This window comes from Lepisma saccharinum, chromosome 4, assembly GCF_977018435.1.
Source record: "Lepisma saccharinum chromosome 4, izLepSacc3.1, whole genome shotgun sequence".
Taxonomy (NCBI): Eukaryota; Metazoa; Arthropoda; class Insecta; order Zygentoma; family Lepismatidae; genus Lepisma; species Lepisma saccharinum.
Genome location: NC_139232.1, coordinates 74,350,486 through 74,370,792, shown reverse-complemented (window position 1 = coordinate 74,370,792; position 20,307 = coordinate 74,350,486). Strand labels below are relative to the sequence as shown.

Genomic DNA, 20,307 nt, shown 5'->3' with positions numbered 1-20,307 from the left:
AAAAGAGTTTCGACAACTGCACACATCCACATAACCACGGATAGTCGTTATACCACGAAACATTGAAATGTCGGTCATATCCAGCAGACGACTTGTTTTTAAATCGTTCAAAATAGGCTTTGGCCTCCCTTTCGCCACAATTTCGATTTTTTCTGCAAAATAACGAACCGAAAGATTGCTTCAAAATATCTTCTATCGCACGATTACACACACTGTCCAGATAGGATGAACCCGCCACCTCGGAACTCGGAGCAAGCTTCATTAATTAATTAACAATGCCCGAAAACAACATAAAGACGAAAGACACCAGTCACAAAACTCCCACTGCACAGTCCCTCCCACAAACCGTTGTTTACTTTTGTAACACGTGAAGCACCCTCCTTGCCCCCTCCCCTCTCAGCATCGGCCCTTCCCCAATATTTCCTTCTGAACCTGCAAGAAGTCCAGTTCTACTAATGTTGCCATCTTAGTTCTTTTGAAACCAGATTTGCCCAAATTGCAAAACTTTTCGTTTCAAATAAGACGTATGTAGAGTAGATGTAGTCTTCATCTGTTTCCTAACTACTCCCACTCCCATGTTTCGCTAAATCCACTGAAATCACATTTCTGACACCACTACTATTTCGTATATTTTACGTCCTTTGCTACATTTAAGGCTTTCGCTTTATAGGATAATCGTGACGATAAGGATGCATGGTGAATTATTGAAATAAAATTATTATTTCTTTGTGTATGTAATTATTAATTTTTATAATTATGTAAGTAAAATAATAACAACGAACACTGAAATAACCATTTCTTGCTGAGGATTCGAACCTGCGACACCTGACACTTCAGAGCGTGCTAAGATAACAATCGGGAAATTATGCTTGTAAGTATTGTTTTCACCCAAAAACAGTTCTACCACCTCAAAAACATTGCTTCAATCCGAAATTATTGCATTCCTGCGACAATGTATGTCAATCTCAATCAGTATTATCAACAATTATCACAAATTCCTGTAACCGAAATAATATTATATGTGTGAAATATAGAATTTTAGGTTGACATTTTTGGAAGGACAGCGGACTCCTTGACCATACCCATCCCTCTCCTCTCCTTCTCGCCCATGATGTCGAAGAAGGACAAAGAGGACTTTCATAATCGCTGATATTTAGTGTAAATACAAAATATCACTTGGTAGTTTGCTTTTGCCTCAATGTGATTTGATTTTTTAAAATTTTGATTTGGCGATTTAAGTCCACTTCATGAACAGTAATGCTAATCGGGACAGTTTAAAGTTGGATCCGAACCACTTGTGCCTCCACCGGGTATCGAACCCGGAATCCCTTGATTATAAGGTGGCGACGCTACCACTGCGCCATCGTTCCCCAGTGTGACTGGACACCTTCAGAGTAAGATAGACTTAGCTCTTTTCTGTCTTGAATATGGCAACACTGGTATGTTTCCGGTAAGTATCACCGGCAACTGCGCCGGCTAAACAGGCATGCCAAAAACCTGCCTCTTCCTCCCGCGGTCAGTCTTTGCCGCAACGCGAAGTCTTCCTTGCGTGGGCTCAGGGCCCTTTCCTCATGTTGCCTGAGGAGGATACCGGATCAGTCCTCCTCTTCGCTTTTGCCGGTGTCAGAAAAAATGTCAGTCTGCAATTTTTACTTTACGACAATATTACCAGTTTATGTACGTAATAATTAGGGAAAGGAACTTTAGGTAAATAAATGTTTTTTCTGCGATAAGATAGACCCCCTCATTTTTGCCAAAATTCTGATCATAGCCTTATATGTCAACACAGCAAATTTTATTTTACATAAAAACACATATTTTCCAGTTTTCCGTATGTAAATACATATTTTGCGAATTTTCATTTTAAATACATAAAATCGCTCATTGACTTCATCTAACTCGAAATCCTCGAAGGAAAAATGTTTATTCTCCACACCTCTTTCATATCGAAAGTGTTAGGTTTGTTTTGTCTTTGAACACGCTCGCTGGCAGACTTTTGTCGCCTCGCCTACGATCCTATTGGGAGAAAATAGCTGTAAGTAGCTGGGGCTGGCTACACGTAACGATAGCAAGGCTTTTTAATGAAGCAATGCAGCTATTGTGGCCGGAAGGCATAAAATTTGACAATGTTCTTCTCTTGACAGATGCTGCAGCTTACATGCAGTAGGCCTTGCTGTTAGCTACCCCAAAATGGTGCACGTTAAATGTGTGACTCATGCGTTGCATAGAATATGTGAAAACATAAGAGCTCTTTATCCAAATGTCGATGAACTGGTTTCAAATGGGAAGAAGGTTTTTATCAAGTCGCCTAGAAGAATAGACATTTTTAAACAAAAATGTCCTGAAGTTCCCCTTCCCCCTACACCTGTAGTTACGCGATGGGGCACTTGGTTGGATGCAGATGTTATGCCCAGAACTTTGAAAAAATTGTATCTGTTGTAAATGATCTCGACAAAGAAGAATTCTGCAAGAACTGTTGATAGAGCCCTCCTTAAAAGTCGAATTGGCATACATCTCAAGAAACCTGTCCTTTCTCTCCAATTCCATACGAAAGCTTGAATCGTCCGCGTATAGTAGAAACGAAACTGAAAGAATTCACTGGATCTAACGCACGAGTGCAAATGTCTATATGTAGAGATTTTTTTTTGGAAAAAACAAGGTTTTCAAACTTTGTGCCAAATTGCACGTGTTTTGGAAAGTGAAGTAGAGGAAGAGGAAGCTTTGGAAAACTTCAGCGTTAGTGACATTTCGTGCTTCAAATATGCAAGAATTTTTTCTTGTGACGTGGAGCGATCTTTCTCACAATATAAGATGCTTTTTAGAGATAATCGTCACAGATTTACAATGGAGAATTTGGAAGAAAAAACTATGGTGATCCACTGCAACTATTCCAAAAAATAGCTCGCTAAGAGGTAATCATTTAGAAACTGATTTCAGGTGTTTAAAATGCATGTTATAGTTTGTATTTGTTACCAAATGTTTTTATTTTTGTCACATATTTTCCTGTTTTTATCACATATTTTCAACATTTATGACACATAAAAAATAAATATTTCTGAGTTTTTTAGCACATAAAGTTCCGTTCCCTAGTAATAATATTTTAAGACGGGTTCTTCAATTCTTTATACTTTGGTGTTACCTGCGGTAACAGCGGCTACATGCACGCCACGCCTCTGACTCAGTGTAACTACTCTATAGAAATAAAATGAAAAAAAATGCAAATTACCTTATCCCTAATACTTTCTACTGTATCATAGCCAATCCATTGGTCTCCCTTTACAACATATGGACTGCCAGCATCATCTGAGTTTCTTTTCCATCCACCTTCTGACAATCTGTCACACACTTCGAAAAATGCTATATATCCTGCTTCCTAAAACGAAAAAAATGTAAATATAGAATTTTTCCCAAACACTCACTATGCACTAAATTTATGACTTAAAAACAAAACATTTCAACTGGACTAATTTTCTACCTCACTGAATCAGTATTTTCACTTGTTAACAAGGTTACTGAACAATTATATTCTATCCCAGGAATCTCTAGAGCAAGGCCGTACATAATGGTAGAGAAGAGGAGGAAGTGAGTGGGTGGAGCGAAGCAGTACACACAACTGTAAACAGCTGGTAGATGCAGTCTCTTCCTTCCCTCCATGTTATCCTGTTCTCTCTCATGTATTCATTGGTCGAGCCATCTCGAGTCACTCCTAGTGCACAGACTTGTTTTCGTTCGCTCACTCCAGAGATTCCCAGGACAGAGTATAGTAAAATATTTTTGCTGCAAGCTACAAGAATTTTGTGGTTTAATTATGACTAAGCTAACCACAAAGGTGAAATTCCAAACTGAACTTCTGTTTTTGATTACTGATTATTCCTTAATAAAATACCATTCTTAGATATCTTGACTAGAAATTTATTTACACTTTGTCTTGTCTACACTTCAATATGGAAGAATGCAAGGAATCTGCAAACAGGATAAACAAAAATATTTTCAACATTAAAACCTTAAAAATGAGAGAAGAAAATCTTCACTAATCCAGAGAAATATACAAGAAAGTGGAGCAATAATTTCTCACATTTTTATGGAATGTGTAGATCATGTGAAAATCATTTCTTCCTAAAACCACTTATACCTATGTTGTAATGAATTTTCATTTTCAATGAATGTATTTGAAATTGTGGTTGCATGAGCACTTAGGCTATTTTGTACCTGTCACATTTTAAGATGTCCAGCCCATAACCATAACTAAAATAAAAAAGTGTTGAAAGACAAATATTTTTACCTTGGTTAAAAGCTGAGGCTGTAAATGAGCACTCGGCACATATAAGGACAAAATACAAGACAACACATACACAGCCCTAGAGAGGATTATACTTGTCAAAGGTCCAAACGCCAGAGCCTAGTTAGTCTGCAAAATGCAGGGTGGACTATGTGGAAGTGAGGTTGACATTTGGATGTACAACGTGAAAGGGTCACCCCTTACACTTCGAATTTTCATTTTATTCAATATTTAACATTGTAAACAGCACATTCTTTCTTATTACAAGTGTTGACAATTGGCACTTCCCATCTGTATCATCAACCAGAACAGTATGATCAATTATGCTCCATGGAATATTGATTAATTAATAAAAATGTGTTTTCCAGCACAAGGTGTAAGACAATGTCCTGTATCATACTATAATAAATGTTTTATTCTGTTACCATTATCATTAATAACTAAAGTGCTCTAAATTCAAAGTAGTCTATAGCATTTCTTCTTGTTGAAATTTTCAACAATTATTCTTGAACAGGCATCTTGCATACAGAAATAGTTAAGCAAAAAATTAAATGTATATGTGAGACCAATCACAGATTGAGCTAAAGAAATGGCTCACTTTTCTTTAAAATTTTGCAATTTTGTTAGAGCAAATTAATTATACACCTTTTCTTTTAACTAACTCTCTAGCCTTCTTAAACCAGAAGGTTCATGGCTGCAGCAACACAGGCCTTCAATCTGTCCCTATCCTGAGCAAGATCTATATACTCTTTTCCATCCCTACCAATTTCCTTTAGGTCCATCTCATCGTTGTCCCTCCATCTTCGTCTTCGCCTTCACAGGCCTCTTACCATCAGGTTTCCCAACAAGAATCCTATAAACTCCTATTTCCTCTCCCATTCGTGCCACATGGCCTGCCAACCTAAGTCTTCTTGATTTAATTATTCTAATAATATCTGGACATGAATACAAATTATGTAGTTCTAAATTATGTAACCTTCTCCACTCACCTGTCTCCTCATCCCTTTTAGGTCCAAATATTTTCCTAAGGAACTTATTTTCAAATACTCCCAATGTATGTTCTTCTTTCAATGTAAGGGACCAAGTTTCACAGGCAAAATTACCGTTCTGTATATTTTAACTTTTAGTTTCTTAGATATTAAATGAGAGGACAAAAGTTTATGAATAGAAAAGTAACATGCATTTCCTGAATTAAGCCTACTTTTTATTTCCTCTTTAATATAATTTTCATTTGTTAATTTTACTCCTAAGTATTTGAATTTGGAAACAGGTTCAAATGAGTTGTTATCAATAAATAGATTTTGATTATTATCTAACATTTGATTTTGGCCTGTAAGCATATATTTAGTTTTCTCTTTGCTAACTTCCAAACCTATCTCTTTAGCAGTTTTGAAAATTATTTCAGCATTATTCTTAATTGTATTTATAAAATCCCCTAATAAGTCTACATCATCTGCATATGCTAACAACTGAGTCACACTGTTTAATTTTAGTCCTTCGTTAGTTCCTAACAGCATATTCTAAGGCAAAATTAAAGAGCAATGGAGATAATGCATCTCATTGTTCTAACCCATCATGAATTGTAAATTTGTCAGACATATTATTACCCACACGAATTTTACTTTCTGTTTCACTGGTGCATGCTTTTATCGTATTAACAAGCTTCTTAGATATTCAAAACTGGACTAATATATTATATAATTTATCTCTTTTGACTGAATCATATGCTTTATTGAAATCAATGAATAGCTGATGGACATTTTGATTATATTCCCACTCTTTCTCAAGTGTCTGTCTGATGTGAAAAATTTGTTGTGTAGTTGATCTGTTACGTTTAAATCCACATTGATAATCACCTATAATTTCATTAGCATATGGGGTTAGTCTTGTTAAAAGAATGTTAGATAATATTTTATATGTTGTTGAGAGTAGAGAAATTCCACGGTAATTATTGCACTTCATTTTATCACCTTTTTTAAACACAGGAACAATTATGGATTCTTTCCACTGTTGAGGGATTTCTTCTTTATTCCATAATAAACAAATTAATTTATGAATTTGACTTATTAACGAATTTCCACCATATTTAATTAACTCAGCTGGTATTAAATCAATGCCAGGTGCTTTGGTATTCTTTAGCCTTTTAATAGCATATTTAGCTTCAGTCAAGTTAGGGTCTGGAACTAAAGGTTCTGCTGTGTGCACTTCATTTACTTCTGATTTATCTCCTACATGAACATTTAAAAAGTCATTAAAGTAGCTCTTCCATCTATTTAGAATATCGCTTGGGTCAGCTAGAAAATCACCGTCTTTATCTTTTATCAAGTTTACTTTAGGTTGCCACCCCTTTCTAAATTCATTTACACCTTTATATAAATCTCTGATATTTTTGTTTTTGCTGTTTGTTTCAATTTCGTTAATTTTGCTTTTCAAGTAATCTCTTTTTTTACTTCTAAACGTGTGGTTAACTTCTCGCTTTATTCTATTATAATTGCTTAGATTTGTATCATCAGAGTTATTTAACCACCTAAGTCTAACCTGATTTCTTATTTCTATTAGATTATGACATTCATTATCAAACCATAGGGCCTCCCCGATGGCGCAGTGGTAGCGTCTTCACCTTGTAATCAAGGGGTCCCGGGTTCGATACCCGGTGGAGGCACAAGTGGTTCGGATCCCACTTTAAACTGTAGGTCCAGTCCCGATTAGCCTTACTGTGCATAAAGTGGACTTAAAACACCAACTCAACATTATCAAACCATGGCTTACTTTTTCTTGGTTTATGGTATCCTATACTTTTTTAGCTGCTGATTCTATTGCATTACGTATGTGCTGCCAATTCTTATTTACGTCTGTTTCATTTATATTTTCATCGTAATTTAAATCCTGCAAAACATCAAATCTATTTGACAATTTAATTTGGTAATCTTTCTTAATTCTTTCATCAGCAAATTTTCCTGTATTAAACTTTTTAACTTTTAGATTTTGTTGCTTATGATTTATCACTGAGAGTCTTTCTCTTAATTTAGCAATTACTAAATAATGGTCACTGCCACAGTCAGCACTTCTATGTGAACGAACGTCAATTATACTAGTATGCCTTCTCTTATCAATGAGAATATGATCTATTTGATTATGAGTTTTACCATCTGGAGAAGACCAGGTATATTTATGGATATATTTATGTTTAAATGTGGCACTTTTCACAATTAAATTTTTTGAGGTTGCAAAAGTAATCAATCTTATACCATTATCATTACTTAATTCATGAAGACTTTCTTTACCAATCGTGGGATTAAATATCTCATTTCTTCTTCACTGGAAAATAGTTGAACATTTTAATAATATTTACACATAAGAAGAAAGCAACAAGCCTTACTTTGAAACAAGAATTAATTTTTTAAATGGGAGATTGCAATAAAAAATACCTGAGTGTATCTTCCTTCATTTCCAAATCCTTTGACAGGTGCGGTTGGCATAGAGTTGGAAGCATTGAGCAGTGTGAAGGAACGACCATAGAAAGGGATTCCCATTATTATTTTCTCTCTGGGAGCTCCTTTTTTTAGCCAATAACGAACAGCGTAATCCTGAAAAATTATTAAATAATGTAATTTCAAAGAGAACCAATAGTGGTTAAGGTATGAAACCATTCATTAACAAAAAAAGCATTTCATGCTAGTCTCATATGTCAGAAGTATTGATTGTGCACACTATTAATATAATTATACAATAGAAGTATATAATCAGATATAAAGGAGGTCTCTGACAGGATTATATAATGTACTGACATTGCAAAGACATTTATAAGAGATTGATAGATTTTTTAAACTAAATTACTCAAAAAGGAAGGTTATGATTTCTATAACTTCAAACATGAATACAAGAGATGTAAAAGTTTTAAGTTTGATGGTGATTTGAAGCAAGATGACTGCTGTTCTATTTGACAAAGCACTACAGACTGCAATAATAAATGTTAATGAGAATGAAACAATATTCAATCTGTGAGCAGTGGCATGCAGAATTGTCACATGAGATGAGACACCTGGATGATTTGAAACCAAAACTTTTTTCTTCTTCCACCCATTCCCGATGCACTTTTTCTACACTGGCTAACAATCTTTAATGTCTTATCAAACTGAAGAATTTGTTGTAAATATTCTTTTGAGACTTAGAATGCACAGAATAGAATGAAAGCTGAAATTAGCTGAAAAGTCATGATTTTTCATGTAGTGCTGGGGTTAGGGACACAGAAAAGCTTCATTGAAAATTTACATGTGATTCTACATTCTGCTAATCTAAAACATATGATTTAATACAAATATGACACTAATACTACGTATATTAGTCCAACAGGCACATGGCACAAAAACCTACATGGGTTTTCTCCGTTTTGTATTTTTGTGTATTCTAATGGAATTTTCCTCCACCATACCATACCTCATGAAATGTTCATGCTTTCACAATACCATTGTGCGAAGATCAGGGCTTGAAGCCTTTTACCATTTGTTTAAATGTACTCATTACTTTATGCATTAAAGTTAAGACAGGACTCTTCTTCATAATGTAATACCCAGAAATATAGATGTAACATGTTTCTTCATATTCTAGTTCAGGGTGGCCATGGAACCAATGGCAGTATTGTTTTCTGACATGAGCTATAGCACTGATGAAAGATGACCAAATGGCGATAATTCTTCTTTGTGGATGAGAGGGATGGTATACAATAGGAAGTGGCAGCTAAGTTCAATAGGAGACATCCAGAGGCATATGTATTGAAGTTGGAAAATTGCTAAAAATATTTTGTGAAACAGGACCGGTTCACAATAATCAGGGTTGTGGCAGCACTTACATTTTAAATAGATTTCAGTGAAACGTTTGAGCAAGTGTGTTGAAATTGGTGGTTGACATGTGGACCATGTGGCCACCCTGTATTTAACGCTCCTATACCCTAAAAAGAACTACAATTTTGTGTACTTACTGCATTGTAAAATACATTTAATCCTTGGTCATGCTGTCGCCTGAAGAGTGGTGAATGGTGATCTGCAAAACTTTCTCGGTCAGCATGAAGATCATAGGTCATAATATTAATAAGGTCCAGATATTTGCTAACTTGTTCTACATCGTATCCGTCCTCTATCCGGAAGCGAGAAGGTGACACAGAGGCAGAGAGCAACCAGCCTCGAGCTTCAAACACTTCACTTAATTCTTCCAGGAGCAGGGCGAAGTTATCCTTATCCTCTGCTTGTCCGTCAAGATCCTCAGCACCTAATTATGCAAAGTGTTATATCAGAGTAATTACATTTTTGCAACAGATCAAAGAGAAGCACAAAATAATTTCATGTTCCTAATAATTTAATGAAGATATTATACTGCTTGTGAGAGATTAGCACAGTGGAACCTGATTTTACACTTCTCAATTTTACATTTTCCTGTATTATACATTTTACAATTACAATATGCAAAACATAACTTTAATGTTATTATGAGATCAAATTACAAGACAGAAGGTAATTGGAAATTCGTGAAGTTTCTTAGAAAGTTGCTTAGATTAAAGATTCAAACTCTGGTGGGGAAAAATATGTAATTTAGTTTTGAATATGATTCTTATCTGAAAGCAGAGCACTCCTATAAAAATACCTCATGTCAGTGGATAAGCAATCGTGTAGTGTGCAGACTGCACAAGCCCACTCAAAAAGCACTGATTCAATACAAAGTTATCACATTCCTAGAGAGGAAAGATATTTTCTTAGAAAATTTTGTACCTGGATATTCCCAGTCAATGTCTATACCATCAAACTTGTGTGTGTCTAGGAATTTAATGACAGAGCGGATGAAATCTCGACGCTTGGCAGCTGTTCTGCTCATTTCTGAAAACTTCCTGCTTCCCTCCATCCAACCTCCAACAGATATCAGAACTTTCAAATCAGGGTTTTTGTACTTTAGACCTACAGCAGCTCTGTATCCTCCTGAAACAAAAGAAATAACATTTTAAAATAAACAGCCCAAGTACGATTTTACAGAATTGTGAAAGGAAATTGTCATAAAAATGACAAAACATTTGTTCTTAATTTTAGGGGGTGGGAGTATAATGGTATTTGGGGTGGTGTTAGGTGGTGGGTAAATCACTGGACCCAATTTTGCTTTATTAGTGACCTACCTCTGACTAGATCATTTTCTTCGTCCAAAGATATTATGTGATATGAGTGTGGATCCAATCCAGCAAATGCATAGATGAGATGAGTGCAACTGCTCGGCTCCATGTCAAGGGTCGTGAACTTCATAGGTTCCTGTCGATACACAGCCCATCCTTCCAGAAAGCACACAATTTTGTACTCCTTACTGCCTGAAAGAGCAGAAAGATTTCAAATTATATTCGACTACTGGACGAAAATGAAACAATTGCAGTAATTGGTTACACAAGAAAATAATTGAGAAACATTTCTCGTAATGAAAAGAGCAATATTTCATTACAAAGTATGTGAGTTTAAATACTATCAAGTGAAGTGATAGATTTCATTGTAGTCAATTTAGCAAGAAACTAAAATGCATTAACTTTTACCGAATTCAACGGACATTTAAGTAAGTAAAACTTGAAGTAACTTTATATAAATTTATTTTACTCGAATACAATACGAGATGGCTAGCAGCAGTGGCGTAGTTGTGCATTCTGTTATGCTATCAATTCTTTCCAAAAGATAAATTTGGTTTACATCGAAATGGTAACTTCTTGAATATAATGCTGAGCGCTAAGATAACTAATTCTGCAAACGGACCATAAAAAGAATGAACTATTTACTTGCGGTGCTTCGCCATGCCTTACTGGCATACATGTACAGTCACAGACATTTCTACGTTGTAATAATCCAATTCACTTCCAAAGGGATTGTTATAACCCAGAAGTGTCCGTGACTGTACATTCAAATATATAAAAAAAAACAAATGCCGCGAGTACCATGCTTATGTAGTACTTATGTACAGAACTTACCAGTAACTTTGGACCCATAGTTGACAGACCCCTTGAGAAGGGGCACCGTCATTCGATAATAAGAGTTCCATACGGGGGAAGCCGCCAAGAGTTGGTTCCCAAGGAATGGGTGGGGTAAGTTCACTCCCACCTGGGGGAGGGGGCGGCTCTCCACAGCATCCCGGAGGGGAATTCTTTCTTCTGCCCTGGAAGAGGTAGAGCATGGATGAGTTACAGACGAGGCAATCAGAATCATAGACTTGAGGACAGTGGCGTGCCAAAGGTAGGTTGGTAAGGGGTCATAACTCTCCCACTTTAGTCTGTCAAAGACAGGGAAAGATAGCAAAAAAGAAGACTGACTACTAAAAAGTATACGTAACCCCTTCCTTTCGAAAATCCTAGGCACGCCACTGCTTGAAGATATTATACACGTACAGTGGGATCCATGAGTATTGCCGTGCAAATTGTCCATGACTATTTTCAATAATTTTTCTCTTACATCCTATGTGTTTTTAAGCGTTGGATTTTTATGTATGCTGGTGCAGAAGTTATCAACAGCTTGTTTTGAGTTTTCTTTTAATTCTTGAAGCTCTTATTGGGTCAAATAAAGTGCACGAACATGGTGATGGACAATTTGCACGGTAATACTTATGGATCCCACTGTACCTACAACTGACGCAAAAGCAGTCCTGAAAGTCCAGCCTATGAATCGACTTTTCTTTAGAGGTGACGTTTGATCTGCGCATCGAGTTTCATCGTCTATATCTGGCTTGCTAAACCAGCCCCCTTTCAAGCGGTTCTCAATGTCATCACCGAAAATTTGGGGCTACATTCGGGAACCGTACGTGGGACCAAGCGTACCAAAGTCGAGAGCGCTAACCCGAGCTGCACGGGAACCAATTATTGTCTTAGAGGGACCACAAGGAAAAGGACCTTCGGCCGAAAGTCTCCGCGCAACTTTCCCTCCAACGGTTCAACTCGAGCCATAAGGAAGCATGCTTCACTCTGTCCCTCCCATCCACGTGCGAGAACAGCATACAGAAGTAGCGGGTCTGCGCAGGCTCTTTTGCATGTAGTTCCACTATTACTTTATCGTTTTCTTTTGTTAATAATACACTTCATAAAAGGTAACGTTTCCCGTGCACTTCGGCACAATGCCATGAAGCATATACAGGGTGTTGCAAAATACCTGTTACAACGGTTGGGAGGTGATTCGACAAGTAAAAACAAGGAAAAAATGCCATGTGAAAAAATGTCGAAATCGGCACCGTTTGCGAGTGACAGGCGTGCGAAAATCGCCTCACACCATGTGTAAAGCACAATAACTCAAGAAGGAAGAAAGATATCAATGTCGGATTAAAAGAATACAAAGGAAGTCGTATCTGACGAATACAATGGTGCATCAATTGAGGCCCAGTGTAAATTGCGCAAGGGGACTCTCAAAGAAAGTGGGGAATGACCTGATGGAAAATATAGGAAATTTACTACTATTTTCTACATAATGTTGAGATCGGAATGTAGGCAGTAAAAAATGGCGACGTATGTCCACATGTCCCACTACTGCTGGGGCACCGTCCCACACTCGGGAAATAGGAAATTCACTCGAAAATGACGCTATGCCGTCAAATTACGCTCAGATTGATTTCAGCCAATTGATACAGAAAACCCCACTAGAGGCGCTGTGAGTGTAGGTCACCTGTTACGTATTAGTGTTGGTGGATACTACGTAGAGAGTGTAGTCGACCGTTGTTTTTCCTGTCTTGTTCTGCGTCTCGCAGCTTGGAGTTTAGTCTGGCGTGTGTGTATGGTTGAATTGCGCCAAGGAATATTGTACGTAGAGTACGTATTCCCGTGTTCTTTCTCGGTTTGCAACAACTGCGTGGACACCTGTGTGACATTACGTGGGTGCTAATCACGGTAGTTGTGATCCGTCACTCGGAGGGAAAGTGCCCCTGTTGCTGGGCAGTTCTCGAACAGGACAATGGTGGAGTACTCTACCCACGAGCTTGCTGATATGCATCTCGTTTATGGAGAGGCAAACCGAAACAGCCGTGAAGCACAGCGTTCGTATCACGAACGTTTTCCCAATAGGCGATTACCAGCACATGCACTCTTTCAAAGACTTGATGCTCGACTGCGTGAAACTGGATCTCTACTACCCCGTAGGTGGGATTGTGGAAGACCCCGCACTGTGCAATTTGAAGAGGACGTGTTGGACGCGATACGAGACCGTCCTGACACGTGTCATTGCTCGTACTCAACAAACCCACCATAGCAATGTGTTCCGCGTTCTTCAAGAGGAGGGATTGCACCCATACCAATTGCATAAGGTGCACCATATACTGCCCACGGACTTTCCCCTACGCATGGATTTCTGCCAATGGTACGTGCAACATACTCTTGCCATCCCAGATTTCCCAACAAGAGGTTTGTGGACCGATGAGGCAATATTCACCAGGGACGGCATGTTCAATAGCCACAACAGCCACGCCTGGGATATGGACAATCCGCATGCAATCATTGTGCGCCATCATCAACATAGGTTCGCAGTGAATGTGTGGTGTGGCGTAGTAAGTGACCACTTGATAGGCCCGTACATTTTGCCCTCTACTTTGTGTGGTGGGAAGTATCGGGTGTTTCTACATGACGTATTACCTGAACTTTTGGAAATCGTGCCACTGGCAGGTAGACAACGTATCTGGTTTGAACACGACAGCGCCCCGCACATTTCGACCGGGGAGCCAGGGCCTTACTCAACGATATTTTCGGCGATCGTTGGATTGGCAGGGGTGGACCTTCACCGTGGCCACCTCTTTCCCCCAACCTCACACCACTGGATTTCTTTGTGTGTATAAAACCCCTGTGGAAAGTACTGATGACCTCGTTGCTCGTGTTAGTGCCGCTGCTGGGACAATTGGTGACATGCCAGAGGTATTTGCGCGTACCAGATAATCAGTGCTTCGCCGATGCCAGCTTTATCTTGAAGTCAATGGCGGACATTTTGAACAACGTCTCTGATTATACCGGTGTTTGTGAGCCCCTATCAGCACCGCATAGTGTCCTTTAGTGAAAGGTGTGAGTGAAAATGCTGGATATCGCTGTACTTCATACCGTCGATCTGCATGTGCGGAGGTTGTGCGCTTCTCAGTGGAATCCCTTCCAGATGTGCTGTGCCTGGAAATATTACATGCTATTGTGTGCGTTTTCTCGCCATTCTCAGTCTTCATTCCTTGGAGGATTACCCAGTTTCTTTGGGGAGCTCTCTTGTAGTATATGTACAGCTTGACGACATGTGGCCATTCTTTAACTTTTGTTTTTCGTACTGGAAAGTAGTGTGTCAACATTAAGGGATTGAAAACGTTTTTTTATGATTTTCCAGTATTTTTTTTCCATTTGGAATGGTGTCCCAGCAGTAGTGAGACAAGCGACAAATTGGTTTCTTTTCTTCTTCTTCGTACCGCAATGTGGACCGTGTACAACAGGAGATTTGCAGTTATTTTCCTATTTCTCGGGTGTGGGACGGTGTCCCAGCAGTAGTGGGACATGTGGACATACGTCGCCATTTTTTACTGGCTACGTTCCGATCTCAACATTATGTAGAAGATAGTAGTAAATTTCTTGTATTTTCCATCAGGGGATTCCCCACTTTCTTTGAGACTCCCCTTGCGCAATTTACACTGGGCCTCAATTGATGCACCATTGTATTCGCCAGGTACGATTTTGTTTGTATTATTTTATTCCGACATTGGTATCTTTCTTCCTTCTTGAGTTATTGTGCTTTACACATGGTGTGAGGCGATTTTCGCACGCCTGTCACTCGAAAACGGTGCGGATTTCGAAATTTTTTCACATGGCATTTTTTCCTTGTTTTTACTTGTCGAATCACCTCCCAAGCGTTGTAACAGGTATTTTGCAACACCCTGTATAGAGGGATGAGGAGGTAGGGCCTCCAAACATTCTATCGAACTTGGCCATGTTGGAGGTGATGAGAACAGCACCACGCTCCGGCCACCTTTATCCCACAGAGTGAGCCCCAGAGCCGCTTTATGCGGGGAAAAGGCCGGAAAAAGTCCGACCTTAGATCACCCATCCCGAAACTCCCACGTGTCTGTCTTCGTATGCAATGTGCCTGTAAATATTAAAATTGAAATTAAACTGTACATATAGAGGAACATTGTGGGAAAAACACGTAAAAAAGGTGAGAACAAAGACTCTCTCAACGAACCTACACGAAAGAATATACATATCAGATGAAAATTATAACTTTGTCGTCAAAACCTCTTTAGATATTTTCATTAACACGCCACTGACTGTGTCTGCACGTTGAATATAAAGTGGCAATTCCGTCACTATATTAGTATGTACACTTACTGTGTTAGCCTAAGTATGTTGTATACTATGTAATAAGAAATAAAATCCAATATATATATATATATATATATATATATATATATATATATATATATATATTTATTCACTTAACAAATTCAAGTAGCCCTCAGCATTTAAGGTTCCGTCGATGAAAAGTGGACCAACCAATCGCGTTCCACACACCACACCATTAAGTTGCCAGCACCAACAATTCGGCTGGGATCTGGTCATTGTGGTTATCAGATGATAAGTATAGCATATTCTGTTCCACCTCGGAAAGGAGGAAGTGGGTGCAAGCATACTGGTTAAAAATATGTCTAAAAAATCTTGACTTGAATTCACTAACGACCTCTGCTCAACACACCCAACTATGGTTCCCTCTGGGCTAAACCTGCTTCTATCATAACTCATATTTTATAGGGTGTGTTAAGGGACTTTTGACTCACCCTGTATAATAACATTGGTAGTTTTACTGATATTCATACTATTTCTAATATTTATTATCGTACCAATTATTATTATCATTATTATTACACGTGACAGTGTGCAAGGACACCTACCGAAATATATTTCTAGGTACATGAATGGCCACTGTGTGGAAACGGGTATCTGACATTCAACAGTGGCAGAAACCATAATCCTTGTAGAATGTAAAATACCTTTCTGATTTGGTTAACACTTTCTCCACAGCCGACCTCAGAGGAAGGGCCCGGGTGCCGAACACGTACTGGAGCAGGGACGACCTATCCACAATCTTCGGGAGGGTGTGAGGGGGAATCCTCTCCACCGCGCTCCTGATGAAGGCGTCCCCGTCTTGCGACGCTTGAAGCGACATCAGAAGTAGAATTAGCCACATCTTCTTGGCCTGAAATAGAGAAATACCTGTGTGACTGACAACTTAAAAAGTCAGGATATGTCCTAAACTAAGTATTCACATACAATGATGAAACGTAGGAGGTCGACCTATTGTTAAAGGTCCAGGAACCCATACATTCTAATGGGTTCTATTGGGTTTCGCAACAGGACCGGAATCCTTTTTCTCGCACAATTTAAATTCGGTCCATGTTGCGTATTATTTCATTGAAAAGTTCCTGGATCGTATTTAAATTGATCCGGAAAAAATGTTCTTGGACCGTATTGAAATTGATCCGGAAAAAGAGTTCCTGGACTGTATTTAAATTTATTCGGAAAAAAGGTTCCTGGACCGTATTTAAATTCATAAAAGAAAGGTTCCTGGACCGAATTGAAATTTAAACATAAAAAGGTTCTTTGCGGGCCAAAAACCACTTACACTTGCTGATTTGCTCTCCCGGACGGGAAATGAATTTATTTACAATTCCTGGATCAGGAACGTATCCAGGAATTCCTTTCGGCGAGGGGGGGGGGCTGAAAAGAGGTATCACAATTGTATGTTTAAGACCAGTGGTGGCAATTGGGTTCCAAAATCTGTGGGGGGACAAGGAAAGTTTACTTACTCTTGGTAGACAAAACTTAGCATTAAGAGACCATAGTGTGATGGTGTGGAGGCAAAAGAATGGGGAGCAACTATCACCTAAATCGTCGCCACTATTTAAGGCTGTCATTTTAATCAGAACGTGAAATCGGAACATTTTCTACCACTCAACTCCTCTGTTTCAATGCATTTACATTGTGTGTCGGAACCATCTCAGCATGTGTGTGTTTGTCCATTTCTTCTCATCAGACATCAAAACATCTATGTGCCAGGAGTGTTTTTATGAAGGTGTTACACATGCACGGGATGCACAATCCACTCGACAACGTGAGATTCAAACTGTGTGCTGAGAACTGGACGCAGACAGTTCTCGAATATTTCTCTCTCATTCGAACCTGAACACCACTAATGTGTCTTGTCCTCCCGTGTTTGCAATTTTTATAAAAGCCGAAACCCACAAAATTGTTCATATTCAGGCCTAAGCACTTGCAAGTGTTTAAAATTGTCTGTTGAGTGTGTGTCGAACCCAGTAGTCTTAAACAAAAGTATTATTTTATGCCATGAAATTCTCGGACTGCATACACAAAATTTGGTCCTGGCACAACTAAATCATCACTCAAAACTTTGATTTTTAGTTGATATGTGCAGCTTATTTCTCTTTTAATAAATCGCTCCAATGCCCGGCCCGATACTGCCGAAATATTCACTTTAGAGAGAGAGACCTTCGATCTCTTCGGCTCTCGACCCGAACTACTCGTAGCACTACACTGAGGCTCCGGAAGTTCCGCTGTCGTCAATGTCTTTAGCTTTGGGCCCGAACTGGAACTATAGTAGTAGACTTCGTTACTTTACGGTATTTAGTCCATTTTATTTTCGAATCACTGGATCTTATAAAGCAACCAATGGACACTGACTGATCACTAATCGACTGTATGAATTGTCACACTTACCTCTGAAGTCTCAACCTATTCTGTTGTACAGATCAACCGGGAAATTGAAGCCGCGTATTAATATCCTCATTATATTCTAGAACGTTTCGCAGATAAAACGATTCGTAAATATTGCCAGTAGTTCGACTACTTTTCTTATTCAAGATCGTTCCCTCTCGCGCTTTCCAGAGATTCAAAAATTACAATGAATCCGAATCGCCCTACGTGTGGCGCTACCTTTGTTGTGCAGCTTCCAAATGCTGACAAGTCTCTACATAGTGTTCAAGTTCACTAAGAAAACACCGAAAGCGTAAGAAAAGTTTACGTGCAATATTATCAACAACAGGATTATAGAACATTCCCGTCTTGCCTTGATAAATATTTCTCTCCTTAAATTATCGTCACATTATTCAAGAAGACAAAAACCTAATCTTATCTAGTGTAAACTGAAAAATTCCCTGGTAAGGGGGGTACGAGTCACCTGATCCCCACCTTGGATACGCGCTATAAACAATAACAGGGTTATATAACATTCTCCGTCTTGCCTCGATATCTCCTTAAATTATCGTCACATTATTCAAGAAGACAAAAACCTAATTTTATCTAGTGTAAACTGAAAAAAATCCTGGGGGAGGGGGGCTCGAGACACCTGATGCCCACCTTGGATACGCACTATTAACAATAACAGGGTTATGGAACATTCTCCGTCTCGCGTCGATAATTATATATATATATATATATATATATATATCTCAAATTATTATCACATTATTCAAGAAGCCAAAAAAATCTACGTAATTCTATCTAGTGTAAACAAAACAATTTCCTAAAGAGAGGGGTGAGGGCTCGAGCCCCTGATCCCCACCTTGGATACGTGCCATTAACAGTAATAGGGTTATAGAACATTCTGTCTTGTTTCGATAATTATTTCTCTCCTTAAATTATCATCACATTATTCAAGAAGACAAGAACCTATTTTTATCTAGTGTAAACTGAAAAATTTCCTGGGGGAGCCTCGAGACACCTGATCCCTACCTTGGATACGCGCTATTAACAATCACAGGCTTATAGAACATTCTCCGTCTTGCCTAGATAATTATCTCTCAAATTATCATCACATTATTCAAGAAGCCAAAAACCTGGTGGAGCCCTCTCGAGTCACTTGTCAGAGCCTTGTTTTCGTTCGCTCGCTCCAGAGATTCCTGGGAAGAGTATAATTTTATAGCCGCTGGTATTACGTCAAATATCACAATTAAAACAATACCATGAAAATTTACAGGCTTTGCTGTTTTTACAGTATGTACGTGTGTCTTATTTTCAGATTAACACAATTTGGTTACCCTATCTTTCTTTTATTCGTAGTTATATGTAGGAAGTCTTTAAGGTGTACGTGTAAATTTGGAGTACGTTCTGTTAACTCCTTATAAACCTGTAAAGAACTTTTCAGTACAACATTTGTTAACAATAACGTATCCTTAAATATAAGCAGCGTTACTAATCAGTATCAACAAAGTTTCATAACTTTTTTATGTAGGTCATGGGAAGACAGAATTAACATCAGAGAAACAGAATGATGTGAAGTAAAATAAAATCTAATGAAATACTTATTTGCTTTTATTTTAAACCCCCACTTTAAGATGAGATAGGTAAATTGACACTGGACCTATAGTTTAAGGTAGGATGCGAATCAATGAAATGTGCCTCCACCGAAGTCGATCTGGGGACCTCTTGATTACAAGGCGACGGCGTTTGCACTACAAAAGCGTGGAGACTAAATATAAATGCATAGCTTCAAGCGGACATTTATGTACAATTCTCTGACAACTGTTGAATGTTCTCATACTAAAGAGAATAGGGAAAACCACAATATAATCTTAGGAAATACACTATCGTTATTGTTTCCCACCTTTGCCCCCCTTTCTTTCCTTCAAAAAAGGATTTAGGGGCTTGATGGGTCTACATCTGCACTGGATAAAAATTGCTTTCAAAAGGGTTACAAAACGCAAAAATGATATATGGGCAATTCCACAGAAATGTCAACCTCCAGTCCAAAAACTGAAAAGCTTTGTACATAAAAATGAAGATGATATTCCACAAGAGTTAAACTTGTAGTTAATAGAATATGCCGTTGTTTCATTAAAAACTATACGGAAAGTGGTTAGAAACAGTATTTTTCAAGATGGCCGCAATGTACATGGCATGATATGTTGATTGTGCATTTTAACGATTCATGAACTCACTGTAATGGCAAGAAGGAACTTATATGATGGAACGGTAAGATGAACACGCCCTAGAAGAACAAATTGGTGTA

General features: G+C 38.4%; 1 protein-coding gene across 1 annotated transcript in view; it reads right to left on the bottom strand.

The window, feature by feature from the left end:
- The window catches only part of LOC145986585 (putative chitinase 10), a 159,233-nt gene that overhangs the window by 89,416 nt on the left and 49,510 nt on the right, over positions 1 to 20,307 (bottom strand). Inside the window, exons 2-8 of the mRNA XM_083120757.1 lie at positions 16,274 to 16,479; positions 11,265 to 11,449; positions 10,437 to 10,622; positions 10,042 to 10,245; positions 9,258 to 9,544; positions 7,708 to 7,866; positions 3,227 to 3,373 (exon numbers count right to left, since the gene is read on the bottom strand). Of these exons, the coding sequence (XP_082976883.1) occupies positions 3,227 to 3,373; positions 7,708 to 7,866; positions 9,258 to 9,544; positions 10,042 to 10,245; positions 10,437 to 10,622; positions 11,265 to 11,449; positions 16,274 to 16,479 (1,374 nt within the window). The remainder of the gene's footprint in view (positions 1 to 3,226; positions 3,374 to 7,707; positions 7,867 to 9,257; positions 9,545 to 10,041; positions 10,246 to 10,436; positions 10,623 to 11,264; positions 11,450 to 16,273; positions 16,480 to 20,307) is intronic.